Below are 20,457 nucleotides of genomic sequence, written 5' to 3' on the forward strand. Positions count from 1 at the left end.
GGATGCGCTCAAAGTTACTATCGTTCAGTTTGACCAATCAAAATCACCACATACATCTTGTCCTCCTGTTTAATTTGGATTGTCTTCTGTTTGAGAATGCTATGAATTCTAAGTAGAAATGGCTGTGTCACAGAGATTTTCAAGAGCATGCTGGGTCTTTGTCCCTTTGGGTTTTTTCCGTCTAAGCTGAGGTGCTTAGAATGATTTAATTAACACAACTATCTCTGGCTGATTTATGTCCAAAACAGAGTATAGAGTATTTCTGCCGCACAGCAAACAGCTAAGACTCCAGAGTTGGCCACTTAAGAATTACTTCCCCCTTGCCTTCCTCCCAACAACCCAGCGAGGTCAGCATTGCAAGGGCTGGGATTCCCATTCTGCAGATGGAAAAATGGCCAAATTCACACAAGGATCTGAGGCCAATGTTGACCTCAAAAAGTTGAATTAGATTAAGATTCACAAAGGGAAAAAAAAAAAAAAGAAAAACTTTTTCAGGAGAAACAAAAATCACTGTTTCTTGGAATCATCAGAAGGGAAAGGGGATAAGGCTAACAAAAAACAATCTGTTGAATAAATCACTTTATGGATATTCTGCAAAGCACTGTCTATGCTGAGTCCTTTTTTGGGAGCATAAAATGAAAAGTCTCGGGTTCTAGAAGAATGGCAGGGTCTCTGCTCTGGTCATATTTTTCTTTCAAAAGTCTCTGGGGGCTCTAAGGCTCTACAAGCTGGATCCAATCTCCTTTCCAGCCCCTTTCCCACTATTCCCCTTCTTGCCCCAGTCAAACAGAACTCCTTTCTGCCCCCCATCTTGTTCTGTTTGCTCTCTACCTTTTACCTGTTGAACCCCCTTCCTAGCCTAAGGTCCCATCACTTATGGCAGAGCCTGCTCTTCAGCCTGCCCTGACCAGGCCTCTGCCTGTGCTGGCCGGGAGAGTGATGTCTCTCTTGACATTTCCTGCGCTCTGCCCGGGGAACATGGTGTGGGGATCTCGTTCTTTGCCACCTCGGGCTGTGGTGGGGCCAGACCGGGTGCCCTTCTGACAGATTAGGAACTCACTGACAACAGGTTCAGCCCAGTCTGGGCGCTTCCTGGCAGCCCCCACCAGGCCCTGCTAAGAACCGATGCAGGCGATCCTGGCAGCTCCGCGATCCTTGGCCCAGAGCACATCTGAGAAGCCTGGCCCTGGGACAGCCCATTTCCCAAAGGCCCCGGGAGAGGGGATGCCCTTTTTGGTCATCGCCATCTCGCTGAGCTCCTGAGCTCAGGGACTGGAGGGGCTTCATTTAGGAGGCAGTGATGGTGCTCCCCCAAATGGTCCTGCCCTTCCAGGAGGAGCTCCCTCCCACCACTTGTTTTTGCTGAGAGGTGGCACAAGAGCTACCTGCCCGAAATCTCTCCTTTACCTGCTCCTGCCCTAGAGCTCTTTCCTTGAGATCTGAGGGGCGAGTGAGTATAAATGAAACCCAGTCTCCAGCATCCAGCAGCAGGGCTCAACGGGTCTCTGTGCTTAAGGGGAAAAGCCTTTGCCAGGCTTGGTGTGGAGCTTTGTTTCTGCTGCTTGGAGCCGGGCTCTGAAACACGTGTGGCGGGTTCTGCACCCCAACAGCCTGGGGGGAGGCAGTACCTCAGTGCCCTGCAGGGGCTTTCCTGGAAGGCCCGCAGAGGCCCCGGGCTCACCCCCAGGGAGCCTGCTGTCGGGCTCTGCAGCTGGTACCTGTTTCTCGAGGCTTGGCTTGCTGAGCTGCACAGTCTGAGGCCCGGCCAGGCGGGCTCCGGGAGCAGCAATCACAATGCTGGTGAGCTGGGCCATGGGGAACGTCTTGGCAATGGTCGCCGTCTGCCCGTTCACGACACGCACAGGGTGGATGGAGTTCTGGGATGTGGGCAGGGACGTGGGGGTGAATTTGGTCAGCATCACAGGCCTCTGGATGAGCTGAGGGGCTGCTAGCATCGGAGGGGGGGCCGGTGCAATGGGGATGTTGTTCTGGGCCACTGGCTTGGGCCGGACCTGCAGGGGAATAAAGCAAAGGGAAGCCCCGTTGTCTCACTCAAAACATTTCCTGGCAGCTTGAAGCAAGAGTGAGGAAATGAACTGAAGTCGCGTGAACTGCAGAATGTGAACGTTTCTGAGCCCGGTGCCTTCAGAGAGGCTGTGGACCTTTACCTTGGATGCTACCCCAGGCCCTGGCACAGGCCTGAACCCAGGGCTCATGACTCCTTGGCACCTACCCCACCAGGGTTCTTCTCTTTACCCACGGCTGGTTACTTTTCCCCCCTTCTACTTAATAGCATTTCCCCCCCATTATATGTAAAGATAGTTTTCAAAAACCATTTTTATAAGATTTTATGCTTGAAACTTTTTCTTTCTTCTCTAAGACAGCAAGCGATCTGATCTAAGTTATACATGCACAATCACGTAAAATATATTTCCATATTAATCGTGTTGTGAAAGAAATCAAAACTAAAAGTAGAAACCATGAGAAAGAAAAAAACAAAGCAAAAATCAAAGCACAAGGCTTTGATCTGCCTTCAGTCTCCACAGTTCCTTCTCTGGGTGAGGATGGCATCTGCTATCGACAGTCTGCGAAACCAGCCTGGATCTAGGCTCACCAGCTCGCTTCTTTACAGAGACCAGAACCGCCCCCTCCCCCACCATCACTGGGTCTCAGCTATCACCGCACCCCCACCATGACTCCAGAAAAGGCTCTGGGCTCCCTCTTGCTACTGGGTGACGTACGAAGGTGAGAATTCCCACTCTGCCCACTCAGCAGCTCAACCTACTAGAGTCCAAGGATCCTCAAACTTTTTAAACAGGGGGCCAGTTCACTGTCCCTCAGACAGTTGGAGGGCTGAACTATAGTAAAAACAAAAACTTTGTTTTGTGGGCCTTTAAATAAAGAAACTTCATAGCCCTGGGTGAGGGGGATAAACATCCTCAGCTGCTGCATCTGGCCTGGGAGCCATAGTTTGAGGACCCCTGTACTAGAGCATCAACAGGGCCCCAATAGGATGCTGGTCACTATCTGCAAACTGAAAGAATGCCCTGGGGGTCTCCCCAGCCCTGCAACCCGGGCTAAGGTCAGAGACCCTTTGGGCAGCAACAACTGCACCACTGTCAGCAGGCTCTGTCTCCCTCCCCTCCTTCTGCACGTGGGCAGGATGGGCTCAGGGGGGTCGGTGGTGGCCAGGCCTCTAGAAGAGAGGCTTCCTGCTCCCAGCTCTCTGAGGGCAGCACTCAGCACTGCTCCTGACGCTGGTGGCTGCCTCTCCATGCTGGCAGCGCAGAGCCCGGGGTTCTTAAGGAACACAGGGAAATCCAGATTTCATTTTGTCCCTCCGCTGCTCGAGGGAGGAGCGGGCTCTGGGGGAGGAGCAGGCTCTGACGTCAGTGTGGGCTCTGGAGTCAGAGCTCTGCAAGCAGTTCGGTGCTTCAGAGCCAGACAAGACTTTTCTAACCTTCCACCTGCCAGTCCCTGACCCCCGTCCCAAGACTGCCTCAGACTCTTCTTGGTCAGAGCCAATGGCACGTCCTTCCCAGAAGGATTTCTCATGACCTGAGGAGAGCGGCTCTTAGGCTGCCTTTCCTTTCTCTGGGCCTGTCTCCAGCCCACTTACCTGGGGAAGGAAGTTGGGACGAGGAGTGAGTCTGGGAGGAGGGATAAACTGTGGTACTTTGATGGGCTGAGGAGGTGTTGCTTGAACCTGCTAAGCAAACATGGAAGAAACAGTTAAACTGGGGAAATGATCGGCTGCAGGACACTGACACTAGGCTCCACAAAGGGTTTAGGGCTCACTTCTCTTTGGGAAATGTGCTCTCCCCCAAACCTCTGCCCCCAGCCTTCCCTGTTCTTAGCTGCTCTTTCTTCTGTGAACCCCATTTCTCTTTCATCACACCCCTAACCACAGGACATAACTGGCTCAGCAAGCAATTTCCTTCAACACTTGCACTTAAGTATTCAAAAAAAATCAATCAAAATTGACTCTACAACCCAGGGAAGTTTTGTCAAGTTTGGCTGACCAGCCAAATGGCTCTTCACCTAATAGAAGGGTTCTTATCTGAGCAGGTTTAAAATTGTAGGAATAATGAATGGACTTCGGGCCAAGCTATGGAGTGTACCTAACAAGGACTACTAGAATGGCTTTGCCTGGAATTTTGCAGATCCGATTTAAAAAAAAAAAAAAGGCTTTAAGTTGAAAAGGAAAAGATAGAAAGAAAATTGCTCAAATCCATCCAGTAAGCAAGATACCATAAAGCGTAGGAGAGAAGAATAGCAGTAGAAATTCCCAGAATTAAAAGAAGGAAAAAACTTAGAAAAAAAAGGAGTAAGCAAGCAAACTTCCACCTTGGGCATCCCTATACAAAGACTATTAATAAGCAAAATCACTAAGAGAGCCCACTACTAGGAAGAAAATTTGACTTTCTGGGTATCCTGGAAGAACAAGGCCTAGGACTGAAATGTGAATCTCGAGCATGATGCCTTATTCAGCAAAAACAATGGGGTGAGGAGAGGAGAAGCTGTCTAGAAATGGAAGCAGAGTCGATGTCTGTTCCTGGGGAAATGACTGAACCAACTCTGAGCTGAATGGAATGAAGTGCTGTTACAGCATAAGGAACAAGGAGGGAAAGAGTCTAGAAAAGGCCAGCCAGTCTTCCATGGGGCATCCACCCTGGAAACAACGTCATTATGAGGGCCAAGCCCGGGCCACCTCCTCAAAGGTAGAAGTGGGGTACCATGGGTAAGGAGCGCTGCACTCACTGCCGGATTCAGCTTGTTACACAGAATGGCCTGCTGCAGAAGGAGAGAAGAACAGACAGGGACTCTGGGAGCAGACCCCAACCCGACACTGAGTGAGAGTGGACGGCTTGGTGGGTGAAGGCAGCTCCCACAGCACAGCAATGCTTCCGACTTCAGGGTCGTCTCATTGCTCAAGGACAATCCCTGTTCTGGACCTGAATTTCATCAATAAGGAGAAATGGGACCCTCGGATACAAATGATGGGAACCTGGATGAGAGGGGGGCTGCTGCATCTTGGATTTTGTGCCAGAGAAGCAGAAGAAAAGCCAGGAGGAGTCTGCCTTGGATCCTGAGTTTGGGAGGAGTACTTTTCAGGACAGGAATCAGCTCAAGAAGGCTCTTACTAATAAAATTCTGAAGGGGGTGAGAGAGACAACAGTGGCCAGGAAGGGGAGCCTGCTGTTGAAAAAGGAAGCGGCTGTCCGGGGCACACACACAAGGTGGAAGCAGGAGAAGAGGAGGAGAAATGTCGGCATGTGGCAAGGTCTGGAGGGACTTCTGTCAGTTCTCTGTAGGAAAAGAGGAGGACCCCAAAGGGGAAGGGTGGCTGCAGGAAAGAGCTGAGAAAAGGGAGAGCTTTGGAAAGGACAGAGTGGAGACCGTCTCTGCGGAGCAGGGCACAAATCCAAGAGAAACAGGGAGAAAGTAGGAGGGCTGAGACATGGCACAGGGAGGCTGTCACGGTCCCAGAGGCTGTGACCCCGAAGGAAGAAGGCTGCTGCTGCAAGCCCAGAGAAGAGCCGTCCCCGCTTTTAAAAGGGCACAAACTGAAGAGAAGCCATAAAAGAGCTTGGGAGGACGCCCTATGGCATCTCGAGTAGCTCGCCTTGACTCCTCGCAGAGTTCTGGGCCGTTCTCCCAACAGAATGGCGAGTGATGTCTAGGAAGGGGAACAACAATGACCACCAGCCTGAAGCCATGACTTCCTCAGTCAGTTGATGACTGTTCATGTTTTTTTTAAGATACAGGGACACTGTGTAGGGCCGACCTGCCTCAGAGAGGTATTTTAAAAAATGAATCCCAGCCTTGTGCACAAGGGGATGACGTGGGTCGGACCCCAGGCAGCCTGAGGGGTGCGCCTGGAACTTGGGTGACGGCTAATGTGAAGAGCTTCTCTGTGTGATCCAGGGTCAATGTAAAATGAGTCTAAAGTGGCACACCTGGAGCTGGTTGGTCCTGGGCTGTGGGACATAAAGCCAGGGAGGACAGGGAACATGCCTCAGAGACACCTACAGGCCGGGGTGCTGGGCTGATATAACAAAACAAAAGCCAAGTCCAACACTTGGGCTCCCAGAATCACGGTCACAGGTGAAACTCGGGGGCAGCCGCCAGTGATCGGAGTGACAAGAATCGGGGAGCAGGGGGAGGAGGCTCGCTGCTGACCTTGCCGATGGGGCACGGCATCCCAGAGTGGGGAGGTGGGGCAGCCCGGCGGCACTCTGCCTGCCACTGCTCCCCACACCTGCCAGAACGGAGGGAGAACCAGCCTCCTCCTTTTCTGTAAAACAGAGCGGCGACGGAGGGAAGCAGCAAGTCCCGGGGGTGTCTCACGTCAGCAGTGATGAAGACGATGATATCGTTCCCGTTACCATCACTGATGGCCACATGGATCACTGAACTAGTATAGTCAATGGACGAGCAGTGACAGCCGTTTTACAGCGTTACTGCACCCACTTCCCAGCACCGTCAGGGTCAAATGCAATAATCGTCCTGAAGCCAAAGGCCTGGAACGTGGTAAGAGCCAGAGGAAGGTCAGCGGCCACGATGTTGAACAGGGTGGCATGTCTAGCACACGTGACCTCCCTAATTGGAAGGGAAGCCCCCTGAGGGACTGGGAGCTGGGCACTGCATGCTCAGTGCGGAGGGAAGGGCCGCCTGCCCGCAGGGGGCATACAACCCAATGTGGGAGCCAGAGACAGACCCACGGAGGGACACGCAAGAGGAAAGCAGCAAGGAGGGAGTGGGAGGAGCCTGAAAAGGGAGGTGGGCTTTGAAAAGCCGAACAGAGCTAAAGGGGAGCGCTGGGACTTGCTGATCAGGCCAGGAGCTGCTTCTGGTAGCTCGGGGCTGAGGGCTTTAGGGACTGGGGGGCTCTCTTTAGGGGGTCCTCTGGCACTCCCCACCTCCCACACTCTGCCAAAGCTGGCATCTTTCATTCTGTCCTAGGTGCCACAATTTAGGGAGGGCACTGGGAGGCTGGAAGGTGGGCTCTAGGACAAGGACCAGAGGGGCGAGGAGCCCTGAGTTTGGGTCTGCGAGGAATGCCTGAAGGAACCAGAGATGAAGCCTCAAGAAAAGACCACTTAGGAGAGAAGTCCAGGAAGGGCCGTGAATCACCTGGCAGAGGGGCCAGCTGCAGCCCAGCCAATCCTGGCTTTAAGTAAAGCACCACTTTCTAACTAAAGATGTTCAGCCATGGCAGGGAGTTGCCCTTCTCTGGGCAGTCTGGGTGTCCCTTAAACAGAGAATAAAGGGGAGTCTGAGGGTCCCCGAGGTCCCAGCAAACTACTTCTGAGCACTTCTGCCCTCCTGGGATGAACTGATTTATTTGTTGGGCGTTTCTCAAGGTTACCCCACGTCAGAATCCATCCCCTTGTCATTAGATCCATGCTGCTTACAATATATCAGACATACTAATGAGGCTCTTTCAGAAGGGCTGGGATCCGACTCCCAGCCCATCTTTTCAGAAACAATGCAGACAGACTTTCTCCTAAAGAACCGAGTGGAACTTTGACCCTTAAAAATGTCCTACTCATTCTTGTTCTGGGCCTTCCTGCCAGGGGGACCTTTATATCCCCCCCAGTAGACCACAGGCAATGGGATGCCACAATGTGCTAAGTTTATTAGTGGTTTTAAAGTGTTCTAAATGCCTTGAACTTCCTGAGTCTGACCCCGTACCAGTGTGTGCTGCTGCCTGGGGAAGTTGCTAGCAGAAGGGCATCTGGCACAGAACGCACCGAGCCAAAGTCCAAAAGGCCCCAAATAGACTCATTCTATAAAGCGCCGGAGACTCCAAACGCAAAGAGCCCGAGGGCTGGCTTACCAAAGTCACGGTGTTTTTTGCCACAATTTGAACAGCCTCTGCCCCGGGCCCAGCGACCTTGCTGGATGTCTGGAGGTTGACCGGTGTGCTCTGCACGTCGGGGCTGAGCACGGCCTTCTGGCTGTTGATGGCAGTCACCATGGCGATGGTGGGTCTCTGGCCCACGACAGAGGCAGGCATGGTTGCGGTTGCTGCTTTCAAGACAAGAGGTAGTGTCTTTGTGGTGATCATAGAAGCTGTAGTTACAGTCTTCTAGAGTAAAGAAAATAGATATTAGGAGGCTGCAGGACGTCCACCCTGGCTGCTATGAAGTTTTGAGGGAAACAAAGCACTAATTCACACAATCCATCAAGATGCTGTACATAATAACCTTCCTTCTCCACACCAAAAACACCCTTATTATTATGACTCTGACAAAGGAAGCATTTGTTGATCCAAGTGTCCATATTGTTTCATCTTGCCATGTGCAACCTCAGGATAATAGGTGCAGCTTATGTAATATGCTTTCAGTAATGAATGGAGTTCCAGAGACGTAGGGAAGAAGGTGAGCAGAATTCCTATGTACTATTTTACTACTCATACTCTTATTCCTTATAAACAATTTGTAAAAGTTGCAAGGCTGATAAGGACACACCTTTCCTACTTTCCATTTTGATGATCTCACCAGTGAGGAGAGAATCACCACATAATGTTAGTTGTTTTTCACTGACACAAAATTTGGGGTAAAATCTGATTTTCTCATTATTACCCAGGGGAGGAAGAAAGTTAACTCACACAAGAATCACCACAATTTAATTCCTCTGAGGCTCCTAGTGTTACAGAATGTATCAACCTATTAAGTGAGCAAATATTAGTTCTAAGCATTAGAGGATTATCAAATCCTCTGCTTTTGTAGTTAGATGTCACTAACTACAGACTCATTCTCCGAAGAATGATAGAGCAGTGATCAATGATCAAGTGAAAGAGAGCAAGAGAGAAACAAACTTCAATTTAGACAGAATCAAGAGCGGCATGGGGTGAGGGGCCAGACTTATTTTCATCACTGAATGATGAATGACATTTTCATAGGTTCCTTCACTGCAGTAAGTGAATCTATCCATCACAAAGTAAAGAGACCAACAATCATAATAGGGACAGCTGCCTGTTAGATCCTAGAGAGGAACAAGAAAAAACATGTGATCCACCTTGCCATTGAGATGATGCTACCTTCTTAGGCTTCCTCTCTTTAAATTCTAGACGACTCAGAAGCTCCTCATCCTTCTAGCGACAAATCTAGATGTGTCCATCGGTAACATACATTTCCTCCCTTACTATTCATCCACCTAAGTTTCTACTTTGGATCCCTATTTTTTTTTCTAACCTATGACCCTCCTCCCAACATATATATTGGCTTGGAACACATTCATCATTTAGTGCACCTGATCACCACAGGATACAATTTCAACCTTTTTCATTGATTATGAAAAGAAAATTGTTCCAGAATTTGTGCAACCCCTCTTTAAGAGGGCAATGGACAAATCACTTTCCCTATTTTTCCTACTTTCCTTAATTACAAACTAGAAATATTAACATGTAACTACTACTCTGGGAAAAAGACATATTTGCTATTTCGAGATGATGAAAACTACAGAAATGTTCACTAACGGAGCTAAAATATAGTGAAAAACACATCACCAACTGTTTTTCACTATAAAGGGAAAAAACCCTTTCCTATGAGTAAACAGGCTTTGCAGATACAATGCACTGGAAGCAGAACTCCTGACAAGAGAGGCCATTCTGCTTTTGTCTGACATATCCTCAATTCCTGGACATCACCATGGACCTGATCCTACCTGTGAGCCAGAGTAAATAACAAAGAAGTCCCACTTTTACCAAAGTAGAGACCTCAACCTTTACAATGCACTGTTCCTGCCAGAGTACGGCTTAACATTTTTATTCAATTATTAAGTGCCCTTGAGGTACACGTGTGGCCCAAATGGGGTGCAGGGAAAGTATCCGTGTCTCCCACCACCTCTGGCTAGCACTTGAGACAGGTCTCTCCTGACCACTATTTCTAGCTACTTATGTATAAGCCTCTATCTGACAGATGGCTCTGCCTCCCTGATTCCATGCCAGTGCTTACTTTAGGCCAGGGAAGGGGTGAACACAAACCACTAAGGATTCAAGTTGGAAAGATTCTATGGTCCTGTGAACTAACACTTTTGCAAACCTAGAAAATTCTTCCCACAACAGAAACAAAGTACAGGAAAAAGGGGAAAAGGACATATCTGCAAAGGAAAAACTTTCTATTTTGATTGAAGTAAACGGATGCTTTCCAAGTAAAATTAGCTCAAGGTCTGAATATACTGAATAAAAAGTAGCAGTTTCCTGGATATTTCACTAGAGGGCCCTTTAACTTTGAATAAAACTCAACTCATGACACAGAAATGACCTGGAAGTTAATGCCCAAATGCGTAGCAAGGAACACTGAAAATCACAAGATACTTAGTTGGCAGTCAAATTTTATTTATTTATTTTTTTAAAGATTAGGCTCCAACATACATGTAAAGAGAGAGTTTTATTAACAGAGAATTGATTTTTCCTGCACGTCTATTTTCGGTTGCTTTATCTATTATTGTGGAATGTCATACTGTTCTACAAGGATAGGAAGTGATAGCAAGGAAACTCTCCCTTCTTTCTTCTGTGGGTCCATTTTGCAGTAAATTTTATTAATTTTTTCTTTATTTCTGTTGTAAATGAAAGTTGGTTTTTTTCTTTTAACTATAGATATTCTGATTGGTAATTTTTAAAATGGACCTAAAAGAAACTGAATTTGTTAATCAGATTAGCAAGTGTCAAGGTGCTCACAGAGCAACCTTTTTGTTACTGCCAAGTAAATAAAGAATGTGAGAAAAGGGGAAGGAGTCTTAAAAAAACTTGCTCTCTATCTCATCACACAACTGGGAATGCTATTTGAGTGGAACATTTCCCTGGGCTACACAGTGACAAAGAAATCACTTTCAAAACAGGAAAGAATAAATTCTACCTTCCTCCCTTTACATAAACATGGTATACTCCAAATGTGCCACAGCACATGTATCAGCTAGTTCAAGCCCTTTTGAAAAAAACAACACACCCAGTGATAATCAATCACAAAAGAGGGCCGGCTGACATTCCCAGTGAGCTCAGAATTCCCAACTTTAAAAATGTCTCCCCAAGAGGCAAAGTTAAAACTGCACAATTCTGGCTGTAGGAATCATCGCAGAGCTGGCATTCTCTTTTTGACACTGTTATCTTCTACAAATAATGGAGAAAGTACTTCTAAATACATCCTTCAAACGTAAACTAACCAGGCAAAAAATACACTGCACATAATTCCTTTGGGATGGAATCCTTCCACATCATCACCACCAATCAAGTTCTCAGAGGCATTCAACTTCTCAGATTAAAGGCTCATTCATCTGCTTGAGGTATCCCTGAATGAAATGTTCTTCTATTTTCAACTTGAAAACTCTGCTCCAATCATCCCCAGGTTTCATTATTCAGAATGTCCCAATAGTCTTAGAGCCAACTTAAGCTACGGTAGCTTATAAAGGCCATCACAAGCTATAATAATGTAGCTTTTAAGTTATATTATTTATAAGCCAAACTGTTTTCAAAAGTTTTTTTTTTTTTTTAATAAGCTATCACTGTTTAAGACAGCACTCAGATTTTTAGGACACCCTATTTTGAACATGGCCCATGTGTGAGTGATGAGCCATGTCCTGACTAGCTCCAAATCCTATGGTAACACCGTCTCTGACTAACTCACATTACATGTTATAAAGCTGCTTCTCAACTTTTCTCAAACTCTTTTTGTCCAGAGAACATTCACCATTCACTACCACATCTCTCTTACATCCGGAGGAAAAATCTGACCATCAAGCCAGAAGAAAATTCCTGTTGAAAGGTCATTTCCACTCCTAAACATGTCTCAGTACATGTGCCAACCAGAATGAATATATGGAGCGTCCCACTGAATGTTGCCGACCACACGGCCACACCCCAACAGGACGGGCTGGCCCTTGTGGGGGAAGCTTCCTTGGTTTTTTGGGTGGGACACAGGCTCCTTTTCTTTTGTGCTGTTTTGTCCACAGGAAGACTGTGACCCCACTATCTGTTCATTTCAACCTAGGTCCAAGGAGAAAGACTCCGGAACTCTCCCATTTCTGATATTTAGATCTGACAGAGGGGGTAAAACAACTGGGCAAAGAAGCCACATGGATGAGCAGTGTTGGCCACCGCTGAGAATTCTATGAAATTACAATGTGTCTTCAGTTTTGCACTAAGGCCCAATTCCTCCAAAGCAAACGGCTCTATGGTGGTTCTATGCCTTTCTGAGCCCTAGACTATGAGGCCTTTTTCCATGGCTGGGTAGGGTACTGTCTCCCCTTCTGCCTCAGAGCAGCTGACGTTGACATTTCTAAAATGGGGGTGACAGCAAGTCTGCTCCACGGGGGGGGGGGGAAGAGGGGGAGCGGGAGGCAAACTTTGGCTTTCTATGCTAAGATGCGCTCCTGCTCTTCCACAAGGCTTTCCTGACCGCAGTTCTGTGGGCAGGTCCTGTGCAGCAGACAGCTAGTTACTAAGTGGAACAGCTGGGTACCAGCCCAGGTGTTCTGAGACTGACCAAGGAAATAGTCTCCTTTGTTACCAGGCTCCTGGAGGACTTCCTGGGCTTCCAAATATGGCACAGCACATGTATAAGCTAGTTCAAGTCCTACTGAAAAATACACCACATGGGGACAATCCAGTCATTCAACTTGTGTTTGGAGCTGGCTGGATCTAGCTAGCTACAGTCTCAGGGATGGCTCTACCCCATGAGGTGGTCACCCTCTGTAAGAGGGGAAGTTGTGGCTTCCGGGCCCTTTCTGTAGTAAAGAACAGGCCAGGGGCCTCTAGGACCTTTCAGATGCCTTCCACCTCCAGAGTGGGGAGGAGCCTGTGCAAGTTCTAACTCCCCTGCAGAGCTGAGCACAAGGCATTCCTCGCCCGGTATGAATCACACTCTAGGGGACGATAGCTCACGAAGGTGGACATGACTTCTGGCAATGTAAATGTAGCTGACCTCCCTTCCACACCATGGCAGAAGAGCTTTGGGAATTGCTCTGGCAGTGAAAAATCAGTCCTGTTGCACATGGTTCAGAAAGAGCCTCTCGAGTGGCCCTCACTCTCCATCTCTCCAGCCCAGCAAGATCTGCCGGGGTGTCTGCTCTAATGGGCCCATGCCACGAAGAGTCCCCTCTGAGGGCTTTCGGTGGTCTGCCCCCATCCTGGATGGGTGATCAGCCCTTGCTTTGGTGTCTCCACTGCCCTAAGCACAGAAGGTTCCCTGCCCAGGCTCACCTGTGATGGGGCGGTCAGGTTAGGAGAGGGGGCAGCTGGTTGCTGCTGGTGGTGGTACTGCTGCTGCTGCTGCTGCTGCTGCGGGAGTGGCGGGAGCGGCGGTGGCGGCGGCTGCTGCTGGGCTGGCGCAAGCTTGTTTTCGGACTGTGACAACGGCTGTATCTGGAACCTGTCTGGCTGTTCTTGCTTTACTATCAGATTCTTCCGAAGCTGTTCCACAACTCTTTTCTACCAGATAAAGACAAACATCAAAGGCGTTAGAATATTATCCCTGCAGAATCCCCTCCTATTGTATTTCCACGCACATAAAACAGAGTCAGCATCTACCTTTGAAGAATTCAAAGTGCCTTATAGGGATGAACATGAAGAAGGCAGTTAAGAGGCACCATTTTTAAAAGGAAGGGGAAACTGAGACTCATTAACAAGTTAACACACCAGAAAGTCACTGGAGACTGTTTAGGACCAGAACACAGATTTACTTACTTCTGCTCTGGTCTTATTTCTGTCCCCCCCCCCCCCCCAATTGACTGATTCTTTTAAAAACAACTATGTCACCAAATGAAATGATTTCTACACATACCCACTGAAAACACACAGCAGATTAAAAAAGTAAGAACTCCTTGTCCTAGGCAACTTACTAAGTTGTATTGTTGGGAGGAAAAGCAAAATGAGAGAGGTACTGGGAGCAGAGAGAACAATGTGCAGGTAAAGAGGGAGATAGACAGACATGATCAGGTTTTCAAGTCAAAATATTTCTAAGTTTTCAGGACCTTGTTCAAATTCAGGAAATCATGATTAGATGAATGTTTTTGCACTCACTTATTTACACTCCCTTAAGGTCATTTAAAGTCCTGGGGGAAAAGGAAGATGGGAGGAAGAGGACAGATGTTGAGACCTGACCTCTGGCTAGCTGCTGTTCTTCTTGGCTAGAAGAAAGAAAGGAATAATGGTGTGAGGGGTCGATGGATGGGTTTGGGAGAATGTGGAGGACATTCCTCAGAGATGAGATCAGGTTAGGTCTTTTATTCCATGTATGTGTACTAGCTGGGGGCATAGACCCTTGTTTCCTGATGAAGGGGTGGAGAAAAAGGAGGTGAAAGAAAAGTACAAAAGCCAGGGTTATCATCTTCCTGTTCCTGTCCCTACCCCTATTTAGGGATCTAGCACATCTTCCCGAACTGTGTACTTCCAAGGACCCAGATCCAAAGCATTCTTGTTTACATTTTCAAAATACTTTATTATTATTAAAATGAATTCCATCAAATATTCAAAAAATCAGCACTAATGTGCTGCTTTAAGAGTTTTAGCTAGGACTGAAACCATAAGTTAAATCCTCACTCCTGAATGACTTTTCAGAAAACAAAATGTGGAATGGGGCCAGTTTATTGAAAAGGAAATTTTTGCACCCCCCTATGTCTGTGAATGCCCAAAGAGCAAGTTAACAACAATACCAAAGGCTCTTGAAGCTGCTAACTCCCCAGTTCTCCCACGCCCATTTCTCCTTCATGAAAAGGGAACCATGCTAATACCAGACCCCCTTTTTCAGGAGTAGGGGGCAGGAGTAATTCCGAACTGTACGTTTGGATTGTATTGTTCGGTGAGAGCCAGAACATTTAGACGTTTAAGAACTGAATAATGATTTAGAACTGCTTTCAGCTCTCTATCCTAGACATTCAAACATGTTAACAAACTCCCGAAAATGCTACATCAGCAGTTAGCAGCCGGAGAAAGGGCTGCTCCCACATTTGCAGAAACCAACTCCAATGGGGGGGGGGGGAGGACGAGGAAATAATACACCACCAGTGTGACACCTGCCAAAAACTGAACCCGGAATAAAAACGGCACAGGAGACCAAATAATTACTGGAGCAGGCACAAAGGAAAGGGCTCTTTTCTCTTCTGCAGCCGCCCTGAAGAAATTCAGCGTGAATGGGGCTCTCCCGCTGCCTGCCTGCCCGCCCCGGGGAAGGGACCGTGCGTGAAAGGAGCTCCATCACCCAGAGCTTCGGCCAAGCTCAGGGGGCAGGAGAAGAGGGAGAAAGGGAGCTCCAGGACCCGGCCACAGGGCCAGGGGACAACCAATCAGAAGAAGGGCTCGCCCAGGAGGAAGCCGGGGAGGCACCTGGCCCTCACAAGGGCCCCGCCCCCAGGGCCCGAAGCAGAGCCCAAGGCAGCTGGACAAAAGCTGGGACCAAACAATCAGGAACTTTCAGGGGTCCTTCCAGGGGAAAAAAGGGGGGGGAAGGAAGACCACAAAAAGTGGGAAAGAAAGGGAGTAAAGAAAGGGGGCTGAGCCGCGTGCGGCAGGGGGCAGACCACGCAAGCTGGGAACGTGGTGGGGGTGGTCTTTAAAGACTAGCGAGGCAATCACAGAGCCCGGAGGGGGCGAGGCCGGCCAGCCCAGAGGAGGTGCGGCCAGCCAGCCTGCGGGGCGTGACCAGCAGAGCCCAGAGGGAGCGTGGCCTACAGAGGGGGCGTGGCCAGCCAGTCCGGGGGGCGTGGCCAGCCAGTCGGGAGGGGACGTGACCGAGAGAGCCCGGAGGGGGCGTGGCCAGCGCCCTGCTGCAGTGAGTATATATGAGATGGATCCTGAAGAGAGGGGCAGGTGCTTTCTATGTTTCACTGAAATAAATGTGGGGGAGAATATTGATCGCTGCGGTTGTTTAGATTATTTTCAGCGCCGTAGGTAAAAATGCAGCTTCGCCAGGCCAGCAGTTGCCCTAAAGTCTGAGGGCCCCTTGGGTTGGGGGGGGGGGTTGTTATATTTAGTTGCAAAGGGCCAAGTTCAGGCAGCTGTTTTTTGCAGAAGACAGCCTGCAGTGCCTCCAGACCCCTCCCATAAATCTCACAGCAACCCTTATATGCTTCAGTGGCACATTTATGCACTAAATAAAGGGGAGAGGGGCAACGTGAAGCTTTAGATGGTACATCAGCAATGTACTAAGTAAGGTCGGCTGAAGTTCACTGATGTCCCTTGCAAAAGGTATCTTCCTTCTGTCTCCTACGTCTGTAAATATTATTACTCCTTTTGATCAAAGAAATGATGAATTTTGCTGGCAAATGGAATGCCTTCTAACTCTTTAATGATGATTACACTGTTGTAAACAGTTTGACATTTTCTGCATTAGAGGCATGTAAGAAAAATCTTTCACATTTATCAATCCCTTTGGAGCCTCTCTGCACAATCTTGTAGCTATTCACAAACGGGTCATTTCTTAATCTTAATGACACTCTCAAGAGAGAAAAGACTAGGAGGAGGATGCAAAGGAAGAGATGAGAGAAAGATGGAAGGTGGGAGGAAGAGACAGTTAAGATCCTATCATTTTCTCTTGATGCTTTCTTTATAGAACAATAGATGGGCTTGCCAGGCCTCTATGCTGGCCAGTAGCAGCCTCCTTCAATCCATCTGTCAAGAACGGTTCCATAAGCCCAGCATGTATTTCGGAGACCCACATTCCCTCGACACTCACACCAGTAGGTCTCACAGGGGCTTGTTCAGGCAGAAAAGTTCACAGAGCCTCTGGCATCCCATGTCACTCTTTCAAAGACAGGTAGTCCTGGTAATCAATATTATGACATTCAGCGATATTATCACCTTGTTCACATGACAGCAGGCCCAGTGTCAAAGGAAAACCCATGGAGATCTGTGGGTCCGATTCGGTAGAAAGTCAGGCTGGCTTGTCCGCCACCTGAGCCAGTTTCCCCGGCTCCTCTGCCCTAGCAGTGTGGAAACCACATGGAAGAATTTTCTTCTCTTCAGATCAGGCCCCAGTTAAGTCTCCCAGTGCTGCTTTGAAAAAGGGCTCCTTTCCTCTCCTCCCTCCCAACTGCTCCATGGCCCCTTGGACCACCCTCAGCACAGTTCTGCTTCCCGGCGGCCTTCTCTATTTTACTGAGACTATGAGCTCAGCCCCGTGCCTCTCTGCAGGCTCAGCAGGATCTGCTTCCCAAGTGGTGCTGAACACACTGCTGGTAAACAGAGTGATTGGGCTGAACCACCACACAAACAGCCGGGGTGCGGGAGACTGCTGCGGAAGGCCATCTTGGAGAACTGGCTGACTGGTCTGTTTTAACTTTCCATCATCTCTAGTAAGCCAAATACTGATCTCCTAAGTCTTCACTCCCACAAGATGGAGGGATTCTCCCCTACTACTTCAGATAAACTAACTGCTCAGATTCAGATAAGGAAACTCAATTTGGAGCAAGGAGAAAACCTGTAACTGTAGAAACTAATATTTGCTGATGAAGCTAAGTTTTACTCAAGTAAAAACCCTACTGCTGTCCAATGTGAAATTTAATCACTGCATTTATAAATAATACAGAGTGATATCAACACCAAGGCTGTAGAAAGCAGATATGATGACAGTTTCTGGAATACTGGTATATATTTATCTCCTAAAGTGGAAGTTATATGTCACTGACATAACTCAGGAGTGGCAAAACCACAAATGGAGTAAAATATAAATGTTATCTAGGGGAAAGGAACATATATATAAAACTCCTCTAACATATGTTATAAAATGCACGGAATGCCACAAAATCAACCCTTTTTAATATAGTGGCAGTCAATGAGGAAGCCTCTAAGAAGGATTGTTACCGAAGAGACACACAGTAGGATTCAGATGGAGGAGGAGGAAATGTCTGTGGGAGTAGTTGTAAAAATATGCTTAGCTAAAAATAATTATACTTTATTCACTTTCTAAGGCTCTAAGGTTTCCCCTAAGCTTCTCTGGTAATCATTACAGTTACGAGTTAGATAAACAGCTTCAATCTTCTCACAAATACCTTCAAAACACCACCTGTTTGCTCAGAGGCAAAAGCTGTAACTTGTCCCTTGTTATTTTTTTTTTAATTTATTTATGCCTCAAGTTTTTTTTAATGCCATAATTACTTCCCAATATACTTCCCTTCCAGAATCCACCTTTATAATAAATAAAAATAGTTTATCAAAATCAAGCAATAAAGAAACTATAACTAAGGGCATAATAACTGTTCCTCACCTGTAGTCAACCCCCTAAACAAGCCTATTTCATCACCCATCCTCTGGAACTAAGATTGACCATTACATTTAATTTGAGTCTAGGTGCCTTTTATTTTCCTTTCATTATTAGGAATTTACACACACATACACATACACACACTCTTTTTATATCTATATCTATATATTTCTTTATACAGTTAAGAACTGAAAAAAAATAGACAGTACCCAAAACAAACAAAAAAGTACAGTTTGAGGGTTTGTTTGTTTGTTTTTTTTTTTAAACTAATTTTAAGGCAATTTGTTTCTAACATGGTCCTCTTGTTTATGTCTCCTGAACTTCATTTTTTTTAGTCACTTCCCAATCAATAGGTATATATTTTATGTCTTTGCTACAACAATTGCTGCTGTATTTTGTTCCTATGACCTCATCCACATGCCATTCTTTTTTAAAAATTCAATTTTATTTTTAGTTTTAAATTCTTTCCTTCTTTCTCTACCATTTCTTAAGAAGGCAATATTACAAATATGTATGCTCATACAAAGAAAATTCTCCCATCAGCCATGCCCCATCCTTCAGAGGAAGAAATGTAGGAAGGAAAAAAGGAAGAAAAAGGAGGGAAGGAGGGGGAGGAGGAGGGAAGAGAGGAGGAGGAGGAGGAAATATGCTCTGATCTGCATGCTGAATCCAACACTTTTCTATCTGGAGTTGGAGAGTATTTTTTATCACGAGTCCTTTGGAATTGTGACTAGTCCTACTAGGTTTTGTATCCCAAAGAAATCATAAAGGAGGGAAAAGGACCCACATGTGCAAAAATGTTTGTAGCACCTCTTTTTGTGGTGGCAAAGAATTGAAAAAATGAGTAGGTGTCCATCAATTAGTAAATGACTGAATAAGTTATGGTATATGAAAGTGATGGGATATTATTGTTATTACTTTAGAAAGGCCTGGAAAGATTTACATGAACTGATGCTGAATGAAACAAGCAGAACCAGGAATACACTGTACAAAATAACAGCAAGAATGTGTGATGACTGAGTATGAAAGGCTTGGTTCTTCTCAGTGATGCAAAGCTCAGTGTCCAAAGCAATTTGGACAGAAAATTCCATCTGCATCCTGAAAAAGATCTAAGGAGACTGAATGTAAACCAACACATGCTATGTTCACTTCTTTTTCTGTTTTTTTCTCTCTCATGGTTTTTCCCTTTTGTTTTGATTTTTCTCTCCCTACATGATTCATAAAAATATGCATATTAAAATAAATAAATAAATTTTTAAAAATTTTAAAAAGGAATTGTGACTGGTCAATATATTGATCAGAGTTCCTATGTTTTTTTTTTTTTTTAAAGCTGATTGTACAATGTTATTATTACTGTATAAATTCTTTTTCTGGTTCTGCTCAATTCACTTTGCATCACTTCATTTAAGTCCTCCAATGTTTTTCTGAATCTATTCCCTTTATCATTTTTTATAACACAATAGCATTCCATCCCATTCTTACAACATAACTTGTTCAGTCCTTCCTCAATAGGTGGTCTTACCTTCTTTGCTGGCACAAAAAAAAGTTGCTATAAATATTTTTGCACGTATGGATCCTCTTTCTTTTTCTTTGATCTCTCTGGGGTACAGACTTATTAGTATTTTCACTGCATCAGAGGATAGGACACAGTTTGACTTGTTTACTTTTTTTTTTTTAATAGCCTTTTATTTACAGGTTATATGTATGGGTAACTTTACAGCATTGACAATTGCCAAACCTCTTGTTCCAATTTTTCCCCTCTTTCCCCCACTCCCTCCCCCAGATGGCAGGATGACCAGTAGATGTTAAATATATTAAAATATAAATTAGATACACAATAAGTATACATGACCAAACCATTATTTTGCTGTACAAAAAGAATGAGACTCTGAAATATTGTGACTTGTTTACTTTTTAAATAATATACATTTACGCTCCTTTCTCCCTTTATGTTTTAAAACAAAAATGTCACTACTGGGGGCAGCTAGATGGCTCAATGGTTAGAGAACTGGCCCTGAAGTAAGGAGGACCAAAATATAAATCCAGCCTTAGACACATAATAGCACCTGGCCGTGTGACCCTGGGCAAGTAACTTAACCCCAATTGCCTCAGGAAAAAAAAAAAAAGTCACTATTACTACTTCACTGATTCTCCTCTCCCAAAATAAAAAACTTATCTCTGTTCCCTGTAGCAAATTAGTTTGTTTATACAAAACATATACATTGGCTGAGTCTGAACATGTATGTCTCACTCA

General features: G+C 46.3%; 1 protein-coding gene across 11 annotated transcripts in view; it reads right to left on the bottom strand.

The window, feature by feature from the left end:
* The window catches only part of PHF21A (PHD finger protein 21A), a 192,471-nt gene that overhangs the window by 21,221 nt on the left and 150,793 nt on the right, over nt 1-20,457 (bottom strand). For 7 of the 11 annotated variants that reach the window (XM_023506352.2, XM_031941304.1, XM_031941305.1 and 4 more), the window contains 4 exons: nt 13,208-13,435; nt 7,844-8,095; nt 3,620-3,709; nt 1,719-2,012 (listed from right to left, as the gene is read on the bottom strand). In XM_023506352.2, coding sequence (XP_023362120.1) covers nt 1,719-2,012; nt 3,620-3,709; nt 7,844-8,095; nt 13,208-13,435 — 864 coding nt within the window. The remainder of the gene's footprint in view (nt 1-1,718; nt 2,013-3,619; nt 3,710-7,843; nt 8,096-13,207; nt 13,436-20,457) is intronic. The other 4 variants (XM_031941308.1, XM_031941312.1, XM_031941307.1 and 1 more) reach the window with 2 other exon arrangements.

Source organism: Sarcophilus harrisii, chromosome 6, assembly GCF_902635505.1.
Source record: "Sarcophilus harrisii chromosome 6, mSarHar1.11, whole genome shotgun sequence".
NCBI classification, from domain to species: Eukaryota; Metazoa; Chordata; class Mammalia; order Dasyuromorphia; family Dasyuridae; genus Sarcophilus; species Sarcophilus harrisii.